General features: G+C 43.4%; 1 protein-coding gene across 1 annotated transcript in view; it reads right to left on the bottom strand.

Annotated features, from left to right (window-relative positions):
- The window catches only part of LOC144172666 (lysosomal alpha-mannosidase-like), a 110,091-nt gene that overhangs the window by 43,637 nt on the left and 46,386 nt on the right, over positions 1 to 20,068 (bottom strand). Inside the window, exons 9-17 of the mRNA XM_077701307.1 lie at positions 19,814 to 19,930; positions 17,217 to 17,417; positions 13,489 to 13,555; positions 12,991 to 13,030; positions 10,328 to 10,397; positions 10,113 to 10,235; positions 5,936 to 6,052; positions 2,804 to 2,966; positions 846 to 913 (exon numbers count right to left, since the gene is read on the bottom strand). Coding sequence (XP_077557433.1) covers positions 846 to 913; positions 2,804 to 2,966; positions 5,936 to 6,052; positions 10,113 to 10,235; positions 10,328 to 10,397; positions 12,991 to 13,030; positions 13,489 to 13,555; positions 17,217 to 17,417; positions 19,814 to 19,930 — 966 coding nt within the window. The remainder of the gene's footprint in view (positions 1 to 845; positions 914 to 2,803; positions 2,967 to 5,935; positions 6,053 to 10,112; positions 10,236 to 10,327; positions 10,398 to 12,990; positions 13,031 to 13,488; positions 13,556 to 17,216; positions 17,418 to 19,813; positions 19,931 to 20,068) is intronic.

Below are 20,068 nucleotides of genomic sequence, written 5' to 3' on the forward strand. Positions count from 1 at the left end.
TACTAGGGTCCGGAGTCAATTTGCCACCCATGAAATAAGTGAAATGTTCATTTGAACCATGGCAAAGAGATTAAACGGAGAGGTTCATGCATGCGAGCCATGAGAAATAGGTCATAGCTTCTGAGCGCAGAAGAAGTCATGCTTTAATCAGAACCTGCAAAAGTAAATCCACACGAATGCTCTTCATTATTCAGGCCCATGTGGCAACCAAATTTAGCATTTACTCATGAACACCACATGTCACAATGTATGTATTTTGGGAGGAGAAACTGATAAAAACCGATTTGGTCTAGGAGTATAATAATATCCAATTATGAGGAATGGGATGGCTGCCAGTTGACCGACTAAATATTTTGGCTTGAAAATCAGATGGAAAATATATCTCGCTTTTTTATTCCAGCTTGAAAAAAAGCCATATATTTCTCGTTCACCAAGTGGTGAAAGCACGTTTTCGAAGTGATTTACACCCTAAATTACGCTCGCACTGTAGGTAAACCAAAACGGTATGATAAAATTACCCGAAAACACCCTGGTTCACGTTGTTTACTGAATGCCCCTGCTGAGTAATTTGATGAGCACCAGTAATGAGTTTTACGAACGGGCCAGAAGAAATTCTTCCGAAGGAATATTATTCAGTAGTATTTTATGTAAACTCTTTGTAAACATATTGCAAAAGGTTTGGCATATTTCACGCATCAATAATTATTTTACTCTCCTTGATGAAAGAAAGGGTATTGTTTCAACAGCCTGCACGACGATGGGAACGGTTTTGAAAATCAAGCAGATTCGTATGCATTAAATTAAATTAACTGTTTTATTTTATTATTTCTCTACAAATACATTACCTTTCCTTGTAGAACCATTTCTTTGACGCCAGGCGCACCGCAGGCTGCCGTTTTCGCCATGGAAAGGTCTTGAGTACATTAGAAAAAAGGTGACATAAATATCAAGCTTCGAATCAAATTATCAAGCTTTAAACAGTGTTATCAGCCTACTCTCGCTTCTGTTTACCACGTTCAAACTATGCACAAATACCGCATGTGAAGCAATAAGGAACGTCCAAATTGAGCGTTCTGTGCTGTAGTCCATCGAGCATATGTGTATTCGCAAGAAAAATATGAAAATATTGAAATTTCTTGTATTACTTTGATTTTTTACCCTCCACGGTGGCGCAGAGGTTAAGTCAATGGCCGGCCGAGCCCGAAGATGCAATACCTGTCGCGGTGTCGGTTTTTCACTTGTAGGCGAAAATTGGAAACACCGCGGAGTCGAGATTTGGGCGCACGTTAAAGATTCTCACGTGGTCATAATTATCCCGGAGCCCTCCACCACAGCGTGCCTCATACCCCGGGTTTAATTTATTCGCGTGAAACCACTGAAGTTTGAAAATCGATCTTGTCTTGTTTATGCTTTTGCTACTAGCGTAAGGCCACGCTGGGCTGCGCTATCCTTTTCAAAATGGGCATGGGTTTGCTCTTTTTGTCACGCGCCACACGGGACAGTCTTGTTTGATGCGGAATGGGTTTCGCCCTGTCTTCACCAGCCTACACTTTTTTTTCTGTGATTGACAATGTTCTCGATCTAATAGGACTTTTTGGGAAGGGATATCGCTGAGCAATAGTTCGAACCCTCATAATAAAGAAACGTTTTTGTGTTCCTGCACAGCCATAACTTTTCTGACTGGGTAGTTTTATATGCTTAGTGCGCAGTCACATTAGATGGTCCAACAAAAGCAGAACCTATGAAAAAAATTGGCAATTGCTGGTATACCACCCGCTTCCAAAACGGTAATACATGACCATTACTGGTCCGTGTCAAAAAGTTATCTTACAGCTCAAAGGGGATGGGAGGATGAACGGCTCCCGACGAATGAAACTTATTGAGCCCATTCATGGAGAGAAATCTAAGATGGCTGCTCATGATCTTTCAAAGTGTGAGATTGGGAAATGAACAATTTGATGTTAAATTTTAGGGCTGCCTCCGGAAATAAATGGGGTGGTTGTTTGTACCCGATTGCCCGCACAGTCCTTCTCACTAAGCGGCTTAAACACCTTGCTGTGTTTCGGAAGCTTCTAACGGTTATTTTTGGTTCCCAATAGCTTCCATAGGCTTGAAAGCATTCGACCAAGTACATTGAAGGGCAATATTCTCCAAAACTAGTCCTGTCTTGACACTGAACAATTTAGAGAAGCTAAATCAAAGCAGCCGTTAATTCAACGCGCCATCCACAGAAGACAACGCAATGGTCAAGTGGTCTCCACGAATTGTGGGAAGGTTAGAACAGGTCGTCAAGAGTTGAGTGACAGCAGGTGATGTGCGTGAATTTTCATAACACATTGTTGTATTTCTGTACAAGGATTTTTTACCTGCTATGGACATGTAGTTTTGAGAAGTTTAAAATGGTGATCTAAATTTGTCGATGCTACCTTGTTTCTGCATTCATTATGGGAAAGAAGGCGCACCACAAATGAAAGTATCTGAACACAAAGCGAAATGGTTCACTTATTAACCACGTATACATGAAGATTTTTTGCATGGTTAAGTGAGGTTCCTCACCAATTTAACCATTACAAAGAAATTTATGCGTCATGTTTACATGGAAACACATTAATCACCGGACCCTGCTCAAAAGCGTGCCAGTGACACATACAAAAATTTAGGGGGAAAATAAAGGTAGGTTAACTGCCGCAAGTGTGTGCCCATGTATCTTCTGTGTGGTGTGGCTCACTATTGCAGGCTCAGTACCAGTGATGTTCACCTACGTAACAGCCAAAGGTGAGAACATCCTCCCAAGCAGTACTACCTTTTTTGTGGTGTCGGGGCCGTTGTTCAGAAGAGTGGTTGTCCATTTCAACAAAATATGTCGCGAAACCAAGTGCTGGGACGTCCGCAACAGCAACTATCTCGTGGTCAGCCTTGCTCTTTCTTTCGGGGATGACGGTCACACCATCAGGTATCCTTGTAATCTGTGACAGACACACAGATGAGTATTTCACTGTATGCGGTGTTGTGACAAAGCTAAACAACAAGGTACTAAGTCTGAATTCAAGCAGCCACAATACGGCGTGTAGTCGCTTCATTATATGTAGAGCCGAAAATGAAGTGGGCTAATCTTTTTCCGTCGTGGTTGTGCTACCGCGCTCTTGTACGTCATACGGACGGGGTTTTCGCCACTGGTGTTGTTCTCATCTTTACCCTAGGTTGAGACAATGGCGAGCACAAATACTTGGCGAGTAGTACAGCTTTCGAAATTTGTGAAGTCCGTGGTTGTGTTTTATGGTGCAAATGGCTCTATTTCTGTGTCTCTATGGTACCCAAAATAATTTACGTTCGATAGCTGAAAGAACATAACAATAAATACTACACTTGCTATGACCCCGGCACATACAAACAAATGCTGAAGTTCGCTCTCATTAAATGGAAATAGATTGAGAGTACCGTAAATTTCCGAGAGAGGGCCCTCCCCCGAAACATCGCCCACCCACCTTAAGGTGGGAAGTATTCAATTTACTAAAACACCCCAAAGATCACCCACCACTACAATCGCGCTAGCTCCAACGGTTTCGAATCGCGGGGAGCTCCCTCCGGGAAACATTGTGCGGCCGCAAACAACACTGATGTCTCGATTTGGAACAACAGAGACACAACCTGTCCGGCTTGCCCCGAAAGAGGAGGAGGAGGAATGGGTAGTAGATAGGAAGAATAGAAAGCAGGAAGGGGTAGTAGATTGCAAGAATACAAGAGCAGGGAGATGACGTCTTGGCATTATTTAGGCGCTGCGGCCAAGCGACAACCCTTGGCGATTCTGAAGACGGCGAATTCCACGAGCCCCTAGCCTCTGCGAGCACGGAACCCTCGAGGGGACCCGAAGCTCGAGAGAGCATGGTGGACGAAGCGTTGCAGCTCACGTTTTAGACATGACAGCGATGCATGGTTCGATGCCTTTAGCGACGTCGAAGGAACAGAATAAACACGAATCATTGCTTCATGTGTCGATGCGGTCACTTAGTCGTCCTTTTCGTACTTAACCAGGAAGCTCGCCCCTCTCGAATTTTTTATTTAATATCGACGAAATTTTGGTTGGCGGTGGGGCCCCTTTTTTTGTAGTTTTTTGCACCAGTCCCGAAAGATCGCTCATCACATATTTTTTACTTGATATCACTGTAGTCTGGGTGGATGTTCTTTAGGAACTTTACGGTAGGCGTAAATGTAAATATAATACTGACATTCTAATTTAAGGAACACGACAGCATGCCGTACATGTATACACTACGAAGACATTTAAGGCAAGAATTTACCAAAAACAAGGTGTAGTTCCAGAATTCTATGCCAGGTCACATTGGTACGTTTGGCACACAATATAAAGGCGAAAACCTTGTATGTGTAAGGAATTCAAAAATCTGACGTTTTTACGCCGAATGGCTGCAAAACACCACGTTCTCCGCGCCGTTCTGACTAACAAAACGCAAGCAGAAATGCAAAACCAGCGAGCACTTTGTCCTAATGGTCCGTGCAACGTGCCCTTAAGTGACAAAAAAAAAACGTGGCAGGCGCAGAAAAGGAGCGCGCACACCGCGTGGCACTACAGTGCACTTCAAATAACTCGTACGTCGTGTTTGCGTATCTTTCAAGGCTTTTTTTGTTTTATTTTTTGTTAACACACATCAGCCCTTCGGAACTCAGTCAGTACTGAGCTTCTCGGAAAGTGTAGTATACTACATTCATGCAAGCAGGTGGACACACGCGATTAGCAGTAAAGAAGTTTTCATTACCTCAGCCACGTGCTCCCTTTTTGCGGCAAGAGCTCTTAAGCGCTGAACCACATTCGGTCGCTGGTTTACTTCCTCTCCCCTGTCTTCCATTCCCCTCAAATAAAGCATTCTACCTCTTCCTTCTGAGTTAATTCATTCATTCATTGCCAGAAGAATTGAGCGACGATGTTTCCACATTCAAAGCAAGTATGTAGAACTAAAAGCCCCACCACTTTTTTTCGGCAACGCTAGCCCGGCTTTAAATCAAAATTTAGGACCGAAGAGCAACAAAAAGTTAAAGTGGAGGTTCCCCTTGCCCCGTGCCCTTGCCTCACAAAAACATCAAAATAAAAAGCCGTAACCTGACCTGCTTGTAACCAGCCATGACAGGACTTGTGAAGTTTATTATTTGTGACTGTGAAACATTGATTCATGGATGGCAGAATTCCTCGCAAATAATAGTAAAGTAATCTCATAATCTGAAATACGATACATGCCAATGAGACACGTTGCAGTTATAAAACGGGGAGTACATTTTCGACTCCCCTTATATTTTGTCGTCATCGGGAAAAATATCGATCTAAACAAAATAAAACAAGCATTAGTCAAATTGCAACTCAAAATCAACTTTTCTTTGCTAATTCCACTAAAACTTCCCGGTATAAAATTTTCATCTGAAATATTTCGGAGAACCCTACAACAATCACATAGCGTGTTGCACAGGTTTTAAGTTCGACATTGGTATTTTGAACAATGTTGTGCGCCGTTTTTCTAGGTGCTAATTGCAGGCTCCTTTCTAAAAAATTCCAATGGAAGATTTGTCCGGGTGTCACACTTAAATAAAAATTCGGTGTGGTCAATTAAGGCCTTTTTTTCTCATTTGAGTAGCTTTACCCTCCAATATCTTTTGATTTAGCCCTTATCTACATAAAGTTGATCCACTAAAGCGGCTGCTACTGAGCCAGTGCTATTTCTTTGCAGAAATATTCTATTATGAAAACAGCTCTTATTTGGAAAACATGTTAGAAGAATTGCATCCGGTTAAGCGCAATGGTGCGCACGCTCTTAAAAAAATCACGTTTTACCCCCTGCCTTCTTTGTTACAAAGAAAATAGTGAAACGAGGATTCACAGAATGGTGGACTGCAAACATGCAGATGGAACGGCCTATGATATTCAGCCTACCTGCGTGGGTACATCCTTTCCGTCGGCACCGATAACCCTCCATTGATCACCCAAGACAGGAATTCTCAGTGGTGTCTGCACAGGTCTTCCTTGCGGGTTATACACAAGCAGCACGACCTGTTGAAAAGATAGAACGGTGTCAGAGGGGGAGTAAAATCAGCTGCACAAAGCAAAAACCTGGAATTGAGTCAAAGATGTCTTTGTAAGGCAGTACATACAGGTTCGTAGAGCTGTTTCAAACTGTACGTGCAGGCAGTACATGCAGCCTGAACAGTATATTTTAGCCTTCAAGCGGAAACCCATATAATTTAATGTGTTAATTCATTTAAAGTTCCAAACAACACTTTGATTGGCATGCCCTCATAACAGGCTTCAACCAGGCTACAGCCTGATCATGAATGGCATTCGAATGCGGTGTAACACCTACTTGTGGCTGTTTCTTTCTACATCTCAATCAAAGCATAGACACCTGCCGCGGTGGCTCAGTGCCTAAGTCGTTGTGCTGCAGAGCCCAAGGAGGCGGGTTCGATTCCCGGCCATGGCACCCGCTTTTTAAATGCAGAGCATTTTAGTAACTCACGATGTCACCCGCGTTGGCGTCCGTAGTCCGCATCACTACGTAGTCCGCACCCTACACTATATAAAGAAATAATACCTTCCGGCGCCAGGTTTCGATCCCACGACTCTGCGGGCGGAACGCAAGGTACACGGCACTTTACCGACTGCTCCACGGAGCCGACACAGAATGGAAGGTTACGCACGCGCCTTATATCCTTGACTCATTCAACCGTCGGCCACAGGTGCGCCCTCTCCCCTGCGTCCTCCTCGCCTTCTCTCCGCTCGCAACACCCTCTCTCGCCGCGTTCGGTTCGCGTTCATGTGGTGGCGCGATTTCGGCGCTATAACACTCTCTCGCGAAGGGCATTGGATTGGATTCGATTGGATTGGATTCGATTGGATTGGATTGGCTTGGCTTGGCTTGGCTTGGCTTGGATTGGATTTGGATTGGGTTGGATTAAAGTGGATTGTGTTGCGTCATAGCCGCGCCACGTTGCGTCGTAGCCTCTCCCCGTTGCGTAATAGCCGCGGCAGGGGGTTCACGGCACGTTTCACGTTTCACCATCGACTTCATCGACAATGTCTACGCTGGAAGACAACAATTACAACAACAACCAATACGTAATCCATAAGAGTTGCAGGCACGCCCCCCGCGGAAATGCTCTGCATTTGATCGTGCCCCTCGCGAGCGGGATGTTTTGATTTTTGATAGAGGCAATTTCGGCACACATTAAAGGTCCCCAGGTGGTGAAAATTAATCTGGAGCCTTCCACTACCGCGTGCCTCCTCGCCTGTTTAGTGTCGGCACGCTAAACCCCACTATCAATCGAATCAAAACCTCTTCATGGGTTCACATGAGGCGTGCAACTAAGCTTCAGTTTTGTGCGCGTTATTTTTGGCTTGTCAGCTGCACGGCAAAGCCTGTGGACATTCAAAACCGAACATGACGCAGTCATGTACTCCTTACTCGTTGCATTTCTCGTCATCAAAGCTGAATTGAAGCTGCTATAATCTGTGTGGATGTTAGCATCAATTGACGCAGTGGCCACAGCGCCATGCTTGACAATAACGAAATGGCTCTATTTTTCACCGAATAGGATATTCATAGGTGTCTGACAGCAGCTGACGCAGTGTTTTACGGGAAAAGCCAGTGTTATTCAATGTCACAAGAATAGCTCCCACAGGACTCCTGTGCGTATTCTCACCATCTCGCCTACTCAGACTCCCAGAAGACTGTCGCCAAATCCTTCTCAGGACACTCAAGACCCAGAGACAATACCGATTTACACTGTCGACACAGCCGGCATCACTTCTAATTATTTGGATCTTGCGACACGGTGGGATGTGTGGTAAGGAGCAAGCAGACATTCCGCCCGTGAGATATTACTCAGGGGCCACACATTCCTAGTTCCGTGGCTGCCCATCTATATATCGCCTCTTTACCCAGCTGCGGGTGAATCGAGAAGAAATTCCACTTTTAACAGAAAACACACCAAGACAAATACCCTCTTAGATCACTCTCCTAGCCCTCGCGAAGGCCTGCCTCTACATTCAATTTCCTCAGGCGCCCACCACGCTACCCATCCCTGCAGATACTCTCTGAATGCCATAAATGTTTTGGGGAATGTCCGGCCATCCCCGTACCCCTCAAGCGTAGTGCACCGAGGACACATTTTAAAAATAAATCCCGTGGATCTGCTTAGCCACAATGCATCTGAAGGACCAAGGCAGGGAGCGAGGAAATTAAATTGAAAAATAAAGAGGCCCGAGATATTACGTTACTGAAAAGTGCAATCTGTGCTGTGACATCACGAAAAATCGTGTCGCATGCTTTCGTTGCGCGATGTCACATCACCGACAACATTTTCTTTGTTAAATGTTATGCTGCGCGTCATCATTGGCGTAATTTACCTCGCTTCTCGTAGTTTGGTCTTCTGTGTGAATTGTGGGGAAGCAGGTTCGCGAAGATTTTTTAGAGTGCGGATGATCAAAGTGTGAACGGCAAATTTGATATTGCAGCTTAAATGCAGCCGTACACGGCCAGAAAGTGACGCTGTACAGATTTCTCAGAAACTTCATACTTCAAGACAAATTTTGCCTGGTCTTCAAGACTTCAACTTTGGACAGTACATTTCTGTCATGGTAGAGGGCGCGCGAAGGCCGCGCGTTAAGAAAATACACATTTTAAGGAAGTAAAATGGATCAAATTGTGGTTTCGCAAAAACAAATTATCTACGGGACGATTAACATATCGCACTGCTTTTGGCGGATCTATGTAACCAATATAAATGCCTTAAAAGCAGTACTAGGGTGTCGCTGTAACCGACCCCTAGGGGCGAATAGGGATGAGGGGTAACTTGCGCGCTTTTAAGGATTTCTAAATGTCTGGCCGGCACGTTTAAATAGCGAATGGTTTTTTGCTGACAAAGTTTGCCCGAAAATCTACAAACACAAAAAAGCTCGCCCTGAGAGTACTCAGAAAGGGCGAGTGGAATTTCTTGAAATTACAATCACAACGTAGTTAAAATGGCTGCGATGTGATAAAAACCACCAGCCCAAATTGGCCTTGAGAATTTCGGGAGTGCATTCCTTCCCTGCCAATTGAGCGCACTACATCTCCATTTTTATTAAACCCATATTGATTGATCGTGGGGTTTAACGCGCTGATGCAACGCAGGCGATGAGGCGCGCCGTAGTGGAGGGCTCCGGATTAATTTTGACCACCTGGGGATCTTTAACGCGCCGAAATCTCGTACACACGGGCGTTTTCGCTTTTCGCCTCCATCAGAAAAGCGGCCGCCGCTGCCGGGAATCGAACCCGCGACCTCGTGCTCAGCAGCGCAACGCCTTAGCCACTGAGCCACCGCGGCGGGTTATTAAACCCGTATTGAATCCAATATTGCTACGTAATATGCATTATCTAATCCACTATGTGTTAGTAGGTCCCCCTGACAGTTTTTACTCTGGAACGTTTTAATCTATTACGCTTACTTGTAAATTTTTTATCAACATTTACCGTACAATAAACTTGAATAAACTTCAAATTTTTAAATCGAAAAAAGAAGAGGCTGAGATGTTCAGTCAGAAAATTTTGATTAAATTGCAGGCCCGTTCATACCTATGTAAAACTTGTTTTGCCTCGTGCATAAAACGCTTACAAACGTCTACCAAGCATTTTCAGGGTTTGTCCTAAGAGAACGTATACAGGATTTGCTTGAGCTGTTCATATATTAGAGTTTTTTCGAATTGGTGGTAGCGTGCGTTCGCATAGCGGAAAGCGTGGGTAGCGGCGGCAGGCATACAGGGACCGAAGTGCGGTTGATCGTGCGGGCAAGGCGCGGCGGGCCGCTGTGCCTGGAACGAACGCGCGGATGCGCCATCGGGTCGGCGTACCCGCAGCCGCCAGCGTAGCGTACGCTACCCGATATGAGAAAATGCATCATTAACACAACTGTACAGCAGCTACACTGCACACATAATGCATGAAAATGGCGCAAGTAGGAAAGCTAGGTGCATACGTGCTACGTACCGGAGAACATTTGACAAATCATTCTGTTATCTAATATTTCTGGTGGGAACACAACATCAGGGCAATTTTACCACGTTCCTTTCAACTCACTTGTGTAGACGATTCTGTGATCTCGCAAGCACTGACGTTCAGTGTGTGGCAACGAACGAACCATGGAACTTGTGCCTTGGGATGCTTGGCGAGGAGCTTCTCAAATGCATAGTTTATGTAGTTCTGAAAGTAATTTATTGTGAAAGTTGACACATAAGTTAAGATCAGCCATCCGAGAGGCAAGTCGCGATAAAGGAAATGGGTAATCGCCTTACATCTGAAGCTCGGTGGCCGATGGAAATGTGCTTTACATAGTCGTTTGCGACTGCCTGCTTGGCGGTTCCACTGAAACAGAAGCATGCATGCATGTCAATCATGCACTTCAAATACCCAAGCGAGTAATTTAGTAAACGCAATCATTTCGACTTTACTGTTTGCTAGGTAGTGCATTTGTTAGAGCAAATATTTTCAGCCGCTGAGTTAGGCCCGTATACTTTCCATCTGTTCCTTTTAGAGTGGTTTGGGTACTTAACTTGCTCTAGCCCATCTGTTAAATTAGTGTAAAGCCTACAGTCTAAGAACCGCCGTAGGGCGTCTTCACCCAACGGTGCTAGAATGATTAATAGAAGTGGCCTAGTGTGCGAATTCGGTGAATCAGAAAGCCCAACATGACTTTAAAGATGCATGTGTATAGGGAGAACCCGCAAGGCGTGCAAAACGCTTTGCACTGCCCAATGAACCAGTGCAGATGCATTTTTGCACTAAAGTTAAATGCTCGGCCACGTCACTCACCGAATTTGCAGCCTAGGCCACTTAGATTGGTCATTCTAGAGCACTGTGACGAAGGCGCGCTCTAGGGAATTACAGTGTAACTTCTCATTATAGTCGACTCTCGACAATTCAGTCTCTCTAGGGGATTATGCAACACTTCCGATAAAAACTTTCACTCCTTCCTTCCGGTCGAGAGGCACTGTCAAAGCTTCAGTTATAGCCACCACAAAGCAGCACTGCGTGAATTCCTCGTCGCACCAGATCCGTGTTATTTTTTTGCTTTGATTTGGTGGCAATTTTTTAAGTGGCTACCTAATGCGTTTATGGCCGCAACTGTAAGAAAACTGTAACCACTCTAATGACATAATTCAAGGGCTCGAAGAACGCCAACCCCGCAAAAGAGCGAGAAATATTTTGAGCAAGTTTCTAAGTAATCTATTTGGCATAGATCAGTCATTTTTGTCTGAGGTGCTTCGTGCTCCCGTATTTTAAGTACTGGAGGTATTTTTACTCCAGTCTGAAAGCTTGTTAAGATTTAGAGAAAACCTGAGGTAACCATTGCAGGGTCCCTGCAGTTACAATTTTGAGTCAATTGGAATTGATGTTTTGCTCCCGGCGATTTATCCTTCAATTCAATGGAGAAAATTGAGAGTGAAAAGCACCAAGGTGACCGTCATTTCTCGATAAAATTCCAAATTTTAAGCACTATGTCGGCGCCATTGCAACTGAGGCAGCGCACAGCTGATGATGCGGTAGTTCACTTGAGACTCGCCCCAGTGTACGCATACATCTCATTTCACGTCATCAACCTTCTTTGCTTCGCGAAGCGCCATGTGAGCAGACTGCGTGACGGGCCCTCCGGGCTCCGATTTTTTCGTTACTATCAGGACAACCCGTGTTGTACAGTTGAATTGGCGATGGCAGCCGAGATTCTGAGCAAAATTAAGAAGGGAGACGCGCTGTGGACAAATAACAATGCTTCTCTTGTGTTTTTTTTTTGTATTTCGAAATTAAGTTAACGGAAAGTTCGTTGAGGTCACCGTAGACTTCGTATTAACGGGACTGGACTCTATCTCTCGCTGGAAAGGTCCAAGAACTCGTCTTTACATTTTGTCACCAGTTTTTGGTTGATTACTGCTACTGTTCTTTTTCGAATGCTGCAATAGTAACGATTCCCCCCATTTCAAAATTTCTCCAGACACCCATGGTCCGGGCACTTACCGGTCAACAACTTCAATTTACTCCTCTAATTGTCGAGTTCACAAGGTTTTGCACAATTTTATTCCACATCTTAATAGCCTCATGAATAAATATGCGCTACTTTGCTGAAAAACATAGATACTCTCTAGTGTCTTGACCGGCTATTATGCAAGCTACATTTTGCCAAGTACTAAACACAGAATAAATTTTTTACCTCTGGATTACCCGATTGGAATAGCCAGCATACTTAAAATCTACATATCTGTTTTCCGGCTGTTCTTTAGACCTTTGTGCTAACATTATGGGAGTTTTTTTTAATTCTTAGTTTTTATTTACGTATTTTTTTGCTAGCTTTGCTGTTGGCAAGGGCTTTTGATTCACAAAGACTGGTTTAAAAGATCTTTCTCTTTACATGGCATAATTCAAACACAGAAAATATTTTGCAGCCTTAGATTCGTTTTTATGCCGCTGAATTCTACCATGTGACAAGTGAGACCTATTAGGGGTTTGCGTTAGTTTTGCGGAGTTGAAATTGTATGAAGTTTTGAAGAACCACGCAAGAATACAAAAGTGGACTATGCAATATGGATCTTCGTTGGGAAGACAATCTCAGGGTAGGGTTTTCAGCCTACTAACATCACTTTTTCAATCATTCCAGGAGTGAATCGCAGGAGGAACGTTGACTAGCCCCGAGTGAGCGAATTTTTATTGTATATATACCGTAATTTTTATTGAGGATATCTGCTGTAGCTTTTTTTTTTCATTGTCCATTGCATTCTGGAAAGAAATGGTAAGATTTCAGCAGGTCCACCCCCTAAAACTCAAACAAATGTAAAAATTACGGTAATCTGCGCCTTTCGTTTTTCTGGGAGTCAGAATATTCGTTGTAAGGCTTTAGCATCCCTAAATTGACTTCTGGCGAATAAAAGAATTTAGTATCTGGTTTGTAACAAAACATGGAACATACGTGATTGCGTCATGGTGCTGACCAACTGCCAATGCTTCGCCTGCAACGAAGAAATAGGGAGAGTTAGTGTTCGGTTCGGTGGCCGTGTTGAAAAAATGCTCGACAAACAACCATTTGATTGCTACAAAATTAACAGGGCTGATTTGCTTTGCTTTGCAACGACCTACGGCCGCCGCGAGTTGAAAATACCTGAGGAACAGCGGCACATTAAACCTGTTGACAGGAAAACTTACAGAGTTACCCAAGATATATTTGGCATCTAGAATTACGCATAAACTGATATTACGAAACATAGACAACTGCTGGCATTGTATTCGGCGGTTCCGATCTTTTTTAAGTAATGATACCTAGGATCATCAAGTGAAACTTGGTAAAAAATTTTGAAAATGTATAGAGTATCAGTGCAAGTTTTCTGACTGCAGATAGACTTAAAAATGTTTGTTCTTTACTAAGTAAAACATATTATTTGACAACAGAAGAGTAGTTGTACAAACTCACGCAACACGTTGAGGGAGGCTTCAGTGACCTCTTGGGGACCGGCCAAGACACCCAGCTGTTTGGCTACCTGAAATTTTTGTACCCTGTTAGTCAGCTCACACGTCAGTGGAGCGAAAATGGCTCAGGTTTACACTTCTAAAGATAGTTATCACAAGTGAAAGGAAACAGTATGAACACAGCATTTGGTGAAAGTTTGCCTCCACTTGAGATTTCACCGCCTGTCATCTAGCTGTATCGACTGGATTATTGGATTCATCCTTTCGCTTGCGCTAAAGGGCATGCAAAGACAGCCGAGTTGACATACCATTAATGGCAAAACTGAGGGATCAAGCGGTGGCGAAGCAGATAATAAACGGCGAGGCTCCGTGCAAGCAAAGTGGTTAGGAAAAGAGGTGTAATTTGTGCGCTGGTGGCTGAAGGTCACTTTAGATGCGAGAAATAACCTTGAAAGTTCTACCGTATTATAACGTTGGCTCTAAAACGACTGGATAATAGATATATTTTAACATGCAGACACTCGAACTGACTGTTAAGCAGAAATCACTACGAAACTCGTGCATGGTATGATGAAACCAAATCTTTAGAAAACAAGATAGAGAGAGTACCGCGTACTAAAATTTCAATAACTAGTATGCTTGTGGGAACTCAAGGTAACAACATTAGGATAGCGGCTGTCTCGCCAATGGTAACATATTGGTCTCGCCAATAGACCGGCCTCGAATTGGGAGCTCAAGCAAATTCTCGTTTCCTTTAAATCAAGACAATTTAGCAGATCTTCTGGCTTAACAGCCCGCGGTGGCTTAGTGGCAAGGCGTTGTGGAGCTGATCGAAAGGATGGAGTTTGACCGCGGCAGCAGCGAACGCCTCTTTGATGGAGGCGGAAAACGAAAGCGCCAGTGTGTCGAGATTTCGGGACACGTGAAATTTCCCGGGTGGTCTCTAGACTAATTATAGAAGATGTGTTATATGAAAACAAAATTGAGCGTCCCAATGAAAAAAATAATGTATGCACTGGCTTATTCTGACTTTATCTTTGAGTGTACCAATTTTATTTATTTTATTTATTCAAAAATACCCCTAAAGGCCCTCACTCTGTGGGAATTACATAGGGGGCAGGATACATTGAGAACGAAAAAAAAGAGTACTAGCAGCACGTTAATAGGCAAACAAATAATTACAAGTGGGTGTGAGGCAAAAAAAGAAAAAAAGAAAGCAAGAAAGAAGTAAAACAAACAAAAAATCTTGAAAGAACTCTAGAACCTATAAAAGCACTTTTTAGTAAAGTTAACACACGAAGTAAGTGCGTAAAAGGTCTTGGAATTTGGTCGGATCTGTAAAATTTACAATGTGAGATGGTAGGGCATTCCAATCCACAATTGTGCGAGGTATGAAGGATTGTGAATATTTGGAAGTGTGGCATTTCACACGTGTCACTTTTAAGGCATGGTCCCGTCGGGGAAAGATGGTCGGTGTCGATGAAAATAATTCAGGATGAAGAGAACAGTTGGTACAGTTTATGAAACAATGATAAACGTGACAGTTTACGCCGATCTGATAGGATAGGTAAAGATGCGCGAAGTTTTAGAGTCGTGACCCTGGTATGACGTGAATAATCTGAAAAGATGAAACGAACGGCACGATTTTGAAGGGATTCAGTTTTGTCAACTAAGTGTGCTTTGTCAGGGTCCCAAATGGCAGATGCCTACTCAATTTTAGGTCTGATGACAGCTGTGTATGCAAGTTTGCGGAGGTTAGATGAAGCATGTTTTTTTTTGTGCTTTAAAAAACCCAATGATCGGTTGGCGGATGCAAGAATGATGTCGATATGATGATTCCATGTCAGGTAACAGCGGAGGTTAAGTCCCAGGTACTTGTAAGTGTCTGCTAGCTCAACAGTTGTGTTATTTAAGGAATAGGAAGTTTGAGTGCGCGATGCGTGGTTTGTAAAGGACATAAGCTTAGTTTTAGAATTATTCAACGACATTAACCAAGTGGAACACCAAGTAGATATAGAGTCAAGGTCAGTTTGGAGGGCCAGTTGGTCAGTATAGCAGGTTATTGTACGGTAAATAACACAGTCATCAGCAAACAGCCTGATCCTTGAAGAAACGCAATATGGTAAGTCATTGATAAAAATTAGATAAAGTAAAGGGCCCAGGACACTGTCTTGTTGAACACCAGAGTGTACTTGACCGAAAGAAGAATTAACGTTATTAGCAGATGTGAATTGAACCCTTGATGACAGAAAATCTTTAACCCAAGAGGTTGGATATTAAGTTGTGTAAGTTTGATTAGCAATCTGTGGTGAGGTACCCGGTCGAAAGCTTTGGAAAAATCTAGAAATATTGAGTCGATTTGAAGCCCAGCGTCAATGGATGAGTGAATATCGTTAATAAAACCAGCGAGCTGAGTGTCACACCAATACCCTTTCCTAAACCCGTGTTGGTATTTAAAGATGATATTATGTTCTTATAAGTAGCTAATCACCTGTGAGTGGATGATGTGTTCGAGAAGTTTACAAATATTGCTTGTTATTGATATTGGTCTGTAGTTGAGTGGTGATAGGGAATTGCCGGATTTAAAAATGGGTGTTACTTTTGCTATTCTCCAATCTTCAGGAATTGCACCAGATGAAATGGACTGTGAAAAAAGAGCGGACAAGATGCGATAGTTACCATCAGAAGTATTTTTTAGTATTTTAATATTGAAACCGAGGTGGTCCGGAGCAGAAGAGTTTTTTAGTTTGTTTAGTAAAGATTGAATACGGACTTCGCTAATCGTAATCACTGGCATGTTAGTGTCAGCAATGTGGCTTACGTTAGGACAACTGATAATGTTTTCACGGGTAAATACGGAACAAAAGCTATCGTTAAACACCTGCGCGCAACCATCCTCTGGAATCACGTCACCATTTACTGATCCGAATTTCATCCGAATCGCCCCAGTTCTTAAAAGGTTCCGCTTTGCGTTGGAAAATATTTTATATTCTGTGCGTGACATGAAGCTTCAGTGTTGATTATCCATGAACAAGGCAAGGGAATGTCCGAACAGTAGAAGAACTACGCCTTGCTATCACAATATTCAGACCAGCTTATTTTCAGTGAACTTTTAAATTTGCTAGAACTGATTTAAACATAATCCTCGTACTTTTTATCATCACCCGTTAACCGGTTGTTCATGAGCCCAATTGTGTTGTTCACCCTGCCGAGGTATTGTACAGCCATGGACAAATGAAACGCGAACACGAAAATATGAACCGGAACGCACAAATACCGCGATTTCTTTCAGTGCAATAGAAGTTGTTGTGTGACTTCATTACATTAACGAATATTAAAAATGTTTCTTTCCAAATATACCTTTAGCAGCCAAAGTTTTTATTTCCACAATCCATATTCTTTAATTTTGCTTTTTGTGGATTATATTTTCGTGCTCTCATTTTATTTGCCATGACTGTACATGTTTAATGACAAGAAACGAACTGGTTGACTGGGATGTAATAAGGCGGGAGTCTAATTTCGTTACATTGCCAAAATATTAGTCTAACAGTATTTTATAATAACATAGGCATATAATAGTATGGCGTTGTTGTTATAGTTATTAGTGTGTCATTGCCTGACTTAAGCAAGGAAAGGTAAGCTTTTATTCTCACATCAAAATTCCATGTGGCTACAATATAACATCTAAAAACCAATATTTGGCGACCTCCTATCCGGCAAAGCTTCGCCCACCTGAAGTTGGTTGTTGGTGTAACGGTCGAGATACTTGAAGGCTGCCCGGCTTGTGAAGTAGCCGGTCCAGTAGGCATGGGGGTCACTGGCATAAGGGAAGAAGTCGTCCGTTTTGTTGGGCCACTTGGCGCCCGACTCATGGAGAGCCTTCAGGTAGCACGACGGGGTCGAGTACAGCAGGTTGATCTCGGTCTTATCAGACTGAAAGGAGAATAGGAAAAGTTAAGCTGAAGGGTGTGGAAGTTGCGGCGAATGCACCTTTGGGCGCCGTAAACGCCAAGTTTGTTTATCTCGTGGCACGACCGTGTCGGTCCATGCCCACACCCAGACAACGCTAGTGATACTCCGTAAGCGGAAACATGACTTGGTCATGAACTCGCACTTTAATTTAGTACTCAATTTAAAACACCCGGTATGAATATAATGGGCCGTAACTGCATGAAGCAGATAAAAGATGATGCAATGGAGAGTTCTGAAATTGTGTAGACACCATGTGTACTACTGCAAAATTTCTTCGTTTAACACCGTTGTTCTAAACCTATATTTTGGTCTCCTGGAAAACCAAAAACCACTGCGTGGCAGTTTTCAACCTGTGATATTGTGCTTTGAAGTAGAAAACCTTAGGCAACGAGCCTCCGGCAGATATTTCAAGCTACAGAGTGGGTTTTCTTATGCAATGCATAAAGATGGTTTCACAGCTGACTCACATGGGGTCTACAAGGTGTCCTATGGCAATTTATTAAATCTGCATGTTTGAACGTTATTTTTAAATGAAATGCGGATAGTGGCAACAATAATTTGAAACCCCATTGCCAATGCCTTGCACCTCTTAGCTCTAATTTAAATATTAAGTTTGCTCTAACAATGATGTTCTAACAGAACGTAGGAAGTACGTGATACTTATAAAGTGTAAACTAGGTACAGGCGCGGCCGACGGGTTAACACAATTGCGCGGGGCCGCGCGCCTCCATGAAGTACTGCGGCGCAGGTGCAATCAGTGCCAGAGGCGGAGATCGTTGAGCGTCGCCAGGTACAATACCTCCCTCTTCGCCGCGCGCGGCGAAAGTGCGCAAACACACTCGTGACGGTGCTGTAATTAGAAGTATTCGAACTCACTTACTAAATCATGGATGTAAGAAGCGCTTCACACGCACAATTTTTAATTGCGCCTTCCACTTGCGCAGGTACATGTTTGTTGCAGAGGGTAGCTTTCAACATATTTATCCATTCAAAGAGAAAAATCACGCGGCACGCAATGTTGATTTAGTAATGTTAGAGCACCATGGCTTCGTACTATAGCGCGCAAACCAAAGTGGGAATGAACGTATCAGGTGACGCGGGCTAACTCCGCCGCTCGCACTTATTCAGCATGCACCGTTTAGTCCCCGCGGCACCGGTGTTGAGGCTCCGCGGAGTGCGGCCACAGACTATCGTGTTACCTCAAACAGTGGCCGCGCCTGCACATACTAGGAAAAAACTACGGAGCTAGTTTACTGCATTTCACAAAAAAGCAGTGCAATCTGCACATATGCCCTGCCTCTCCGGCGTCTCTTTTGCCTATCAATCTGTCATCACCCTTCCCCCCACCAGCCGGCGTTCCGGTGCCCACTGCTAGGTGTGAAAAATACGCCAGCTGGTAGACTTGCCTTTCAACTCTGCTGACAAAAAATGCATTCATTCATTCATTCATTCATTCATTCATTCATTCATTCATTCATTCATTCATTCATTCATTCATTCATTCATTCGTTCGTTCAACCATTTATGATAAGGTAGAACACGAAGCTCAAACGCTGCAGTGACTTGAAAATGACTTAATTATATATTTATACAAAACTGGCTCAGCAGTTGTATCGACGAGAGGACGTTATGAAAGTAGGGAAGCTACATGTGTGGGCGCATCCACGCGACATCAATCATTGCCGAGATAAGTAATTTATTGGCGACGAAGAGCGTATAAGGTCGAGCTGACGTGGCAGTAATTTTTTTATCGATAGCGCATCCTTCTAAGCCAAATCTGCGTAACACTGGCCGGCAGGTTTTGTGCGGTCTGCTTGTCATCTGAATTGAAAAAAATTCGGCCACCTTCGCAATTGAGATGCCAAGACAGAGGAAACAGCTTAGCTGGTTTTCTTCTCTAACTTTAATTGAGCTTTTCTTGGGTCTGCCCCCTTATTTAAAAGAAAGATGGTTAAGAAGCGATCGAGTTAATCAAAGTCCACAATCAACCCTCCTTTAGTACGAAATCCACACTGCCAAATCCGAAGCCAAAGTACATTCAACTCAGCCATGTCCGAAGACAAGGTGCGCGCTACAAACAAAAAGGAAATAATGTGCTCCCCGAATGCCAAGATACCGAAAACAGACAGACGCCTGTTTCATAACGCCAGGGACCCCAGTTCGATACCGACCTCTGGAAGCATTCCGACGATCATGAGAGTCAACTTTTACGTTAGATATTGGCGGTAATTGTAAGTCATGCTGACAAATGTGCAAGTTTCTTTCCTAAACACGGGGGTGAGGGTTGCAGGATACCCTGCTTGCTACAATATCAAATTTAAAGGTGATATCATGAAATGTGAGCGCTTGCCACTTACCGCCAAGTTAGCGTGATGAATTAGCTTGTCCAAGTTGATGAACCAGTGTCCGGCACTTTGATAGTTGAAATCGTTTCCCATAGTGACAGGAATGTTGTTCGTCTTGTAGAAGTCCGCCTTAAAAATTCAGTATTAAAAATGCAGAAAACTATTCATCGCGAAGTAAGCACTTCAGGGATCACAATAACTGCTTCATAACATCTTAAAAAGTATCTCTACTAGGTACAGACCACTCTCTGTGCAGCTGCCATGTTG

This window comes from Haemaphysalis longicornis, unplaced genomic scaffold, assembly GCF_048455015.1.
Source record: "Haemaphysalis longicornis isolate Haplotype H1 unplaced genomic scaffold, Haemaphysalis longicornis Haplotype H1 scaffold_25, whole genome shotgun sequence".
In the NCBI taxonomy this organism is placed as follows: Eukaryota; Metazoa; Arthropoda; class Arachnida; order Ixodida; family Ixodidae; genus Haemaphysalis; species Haemaphysalis longicornis.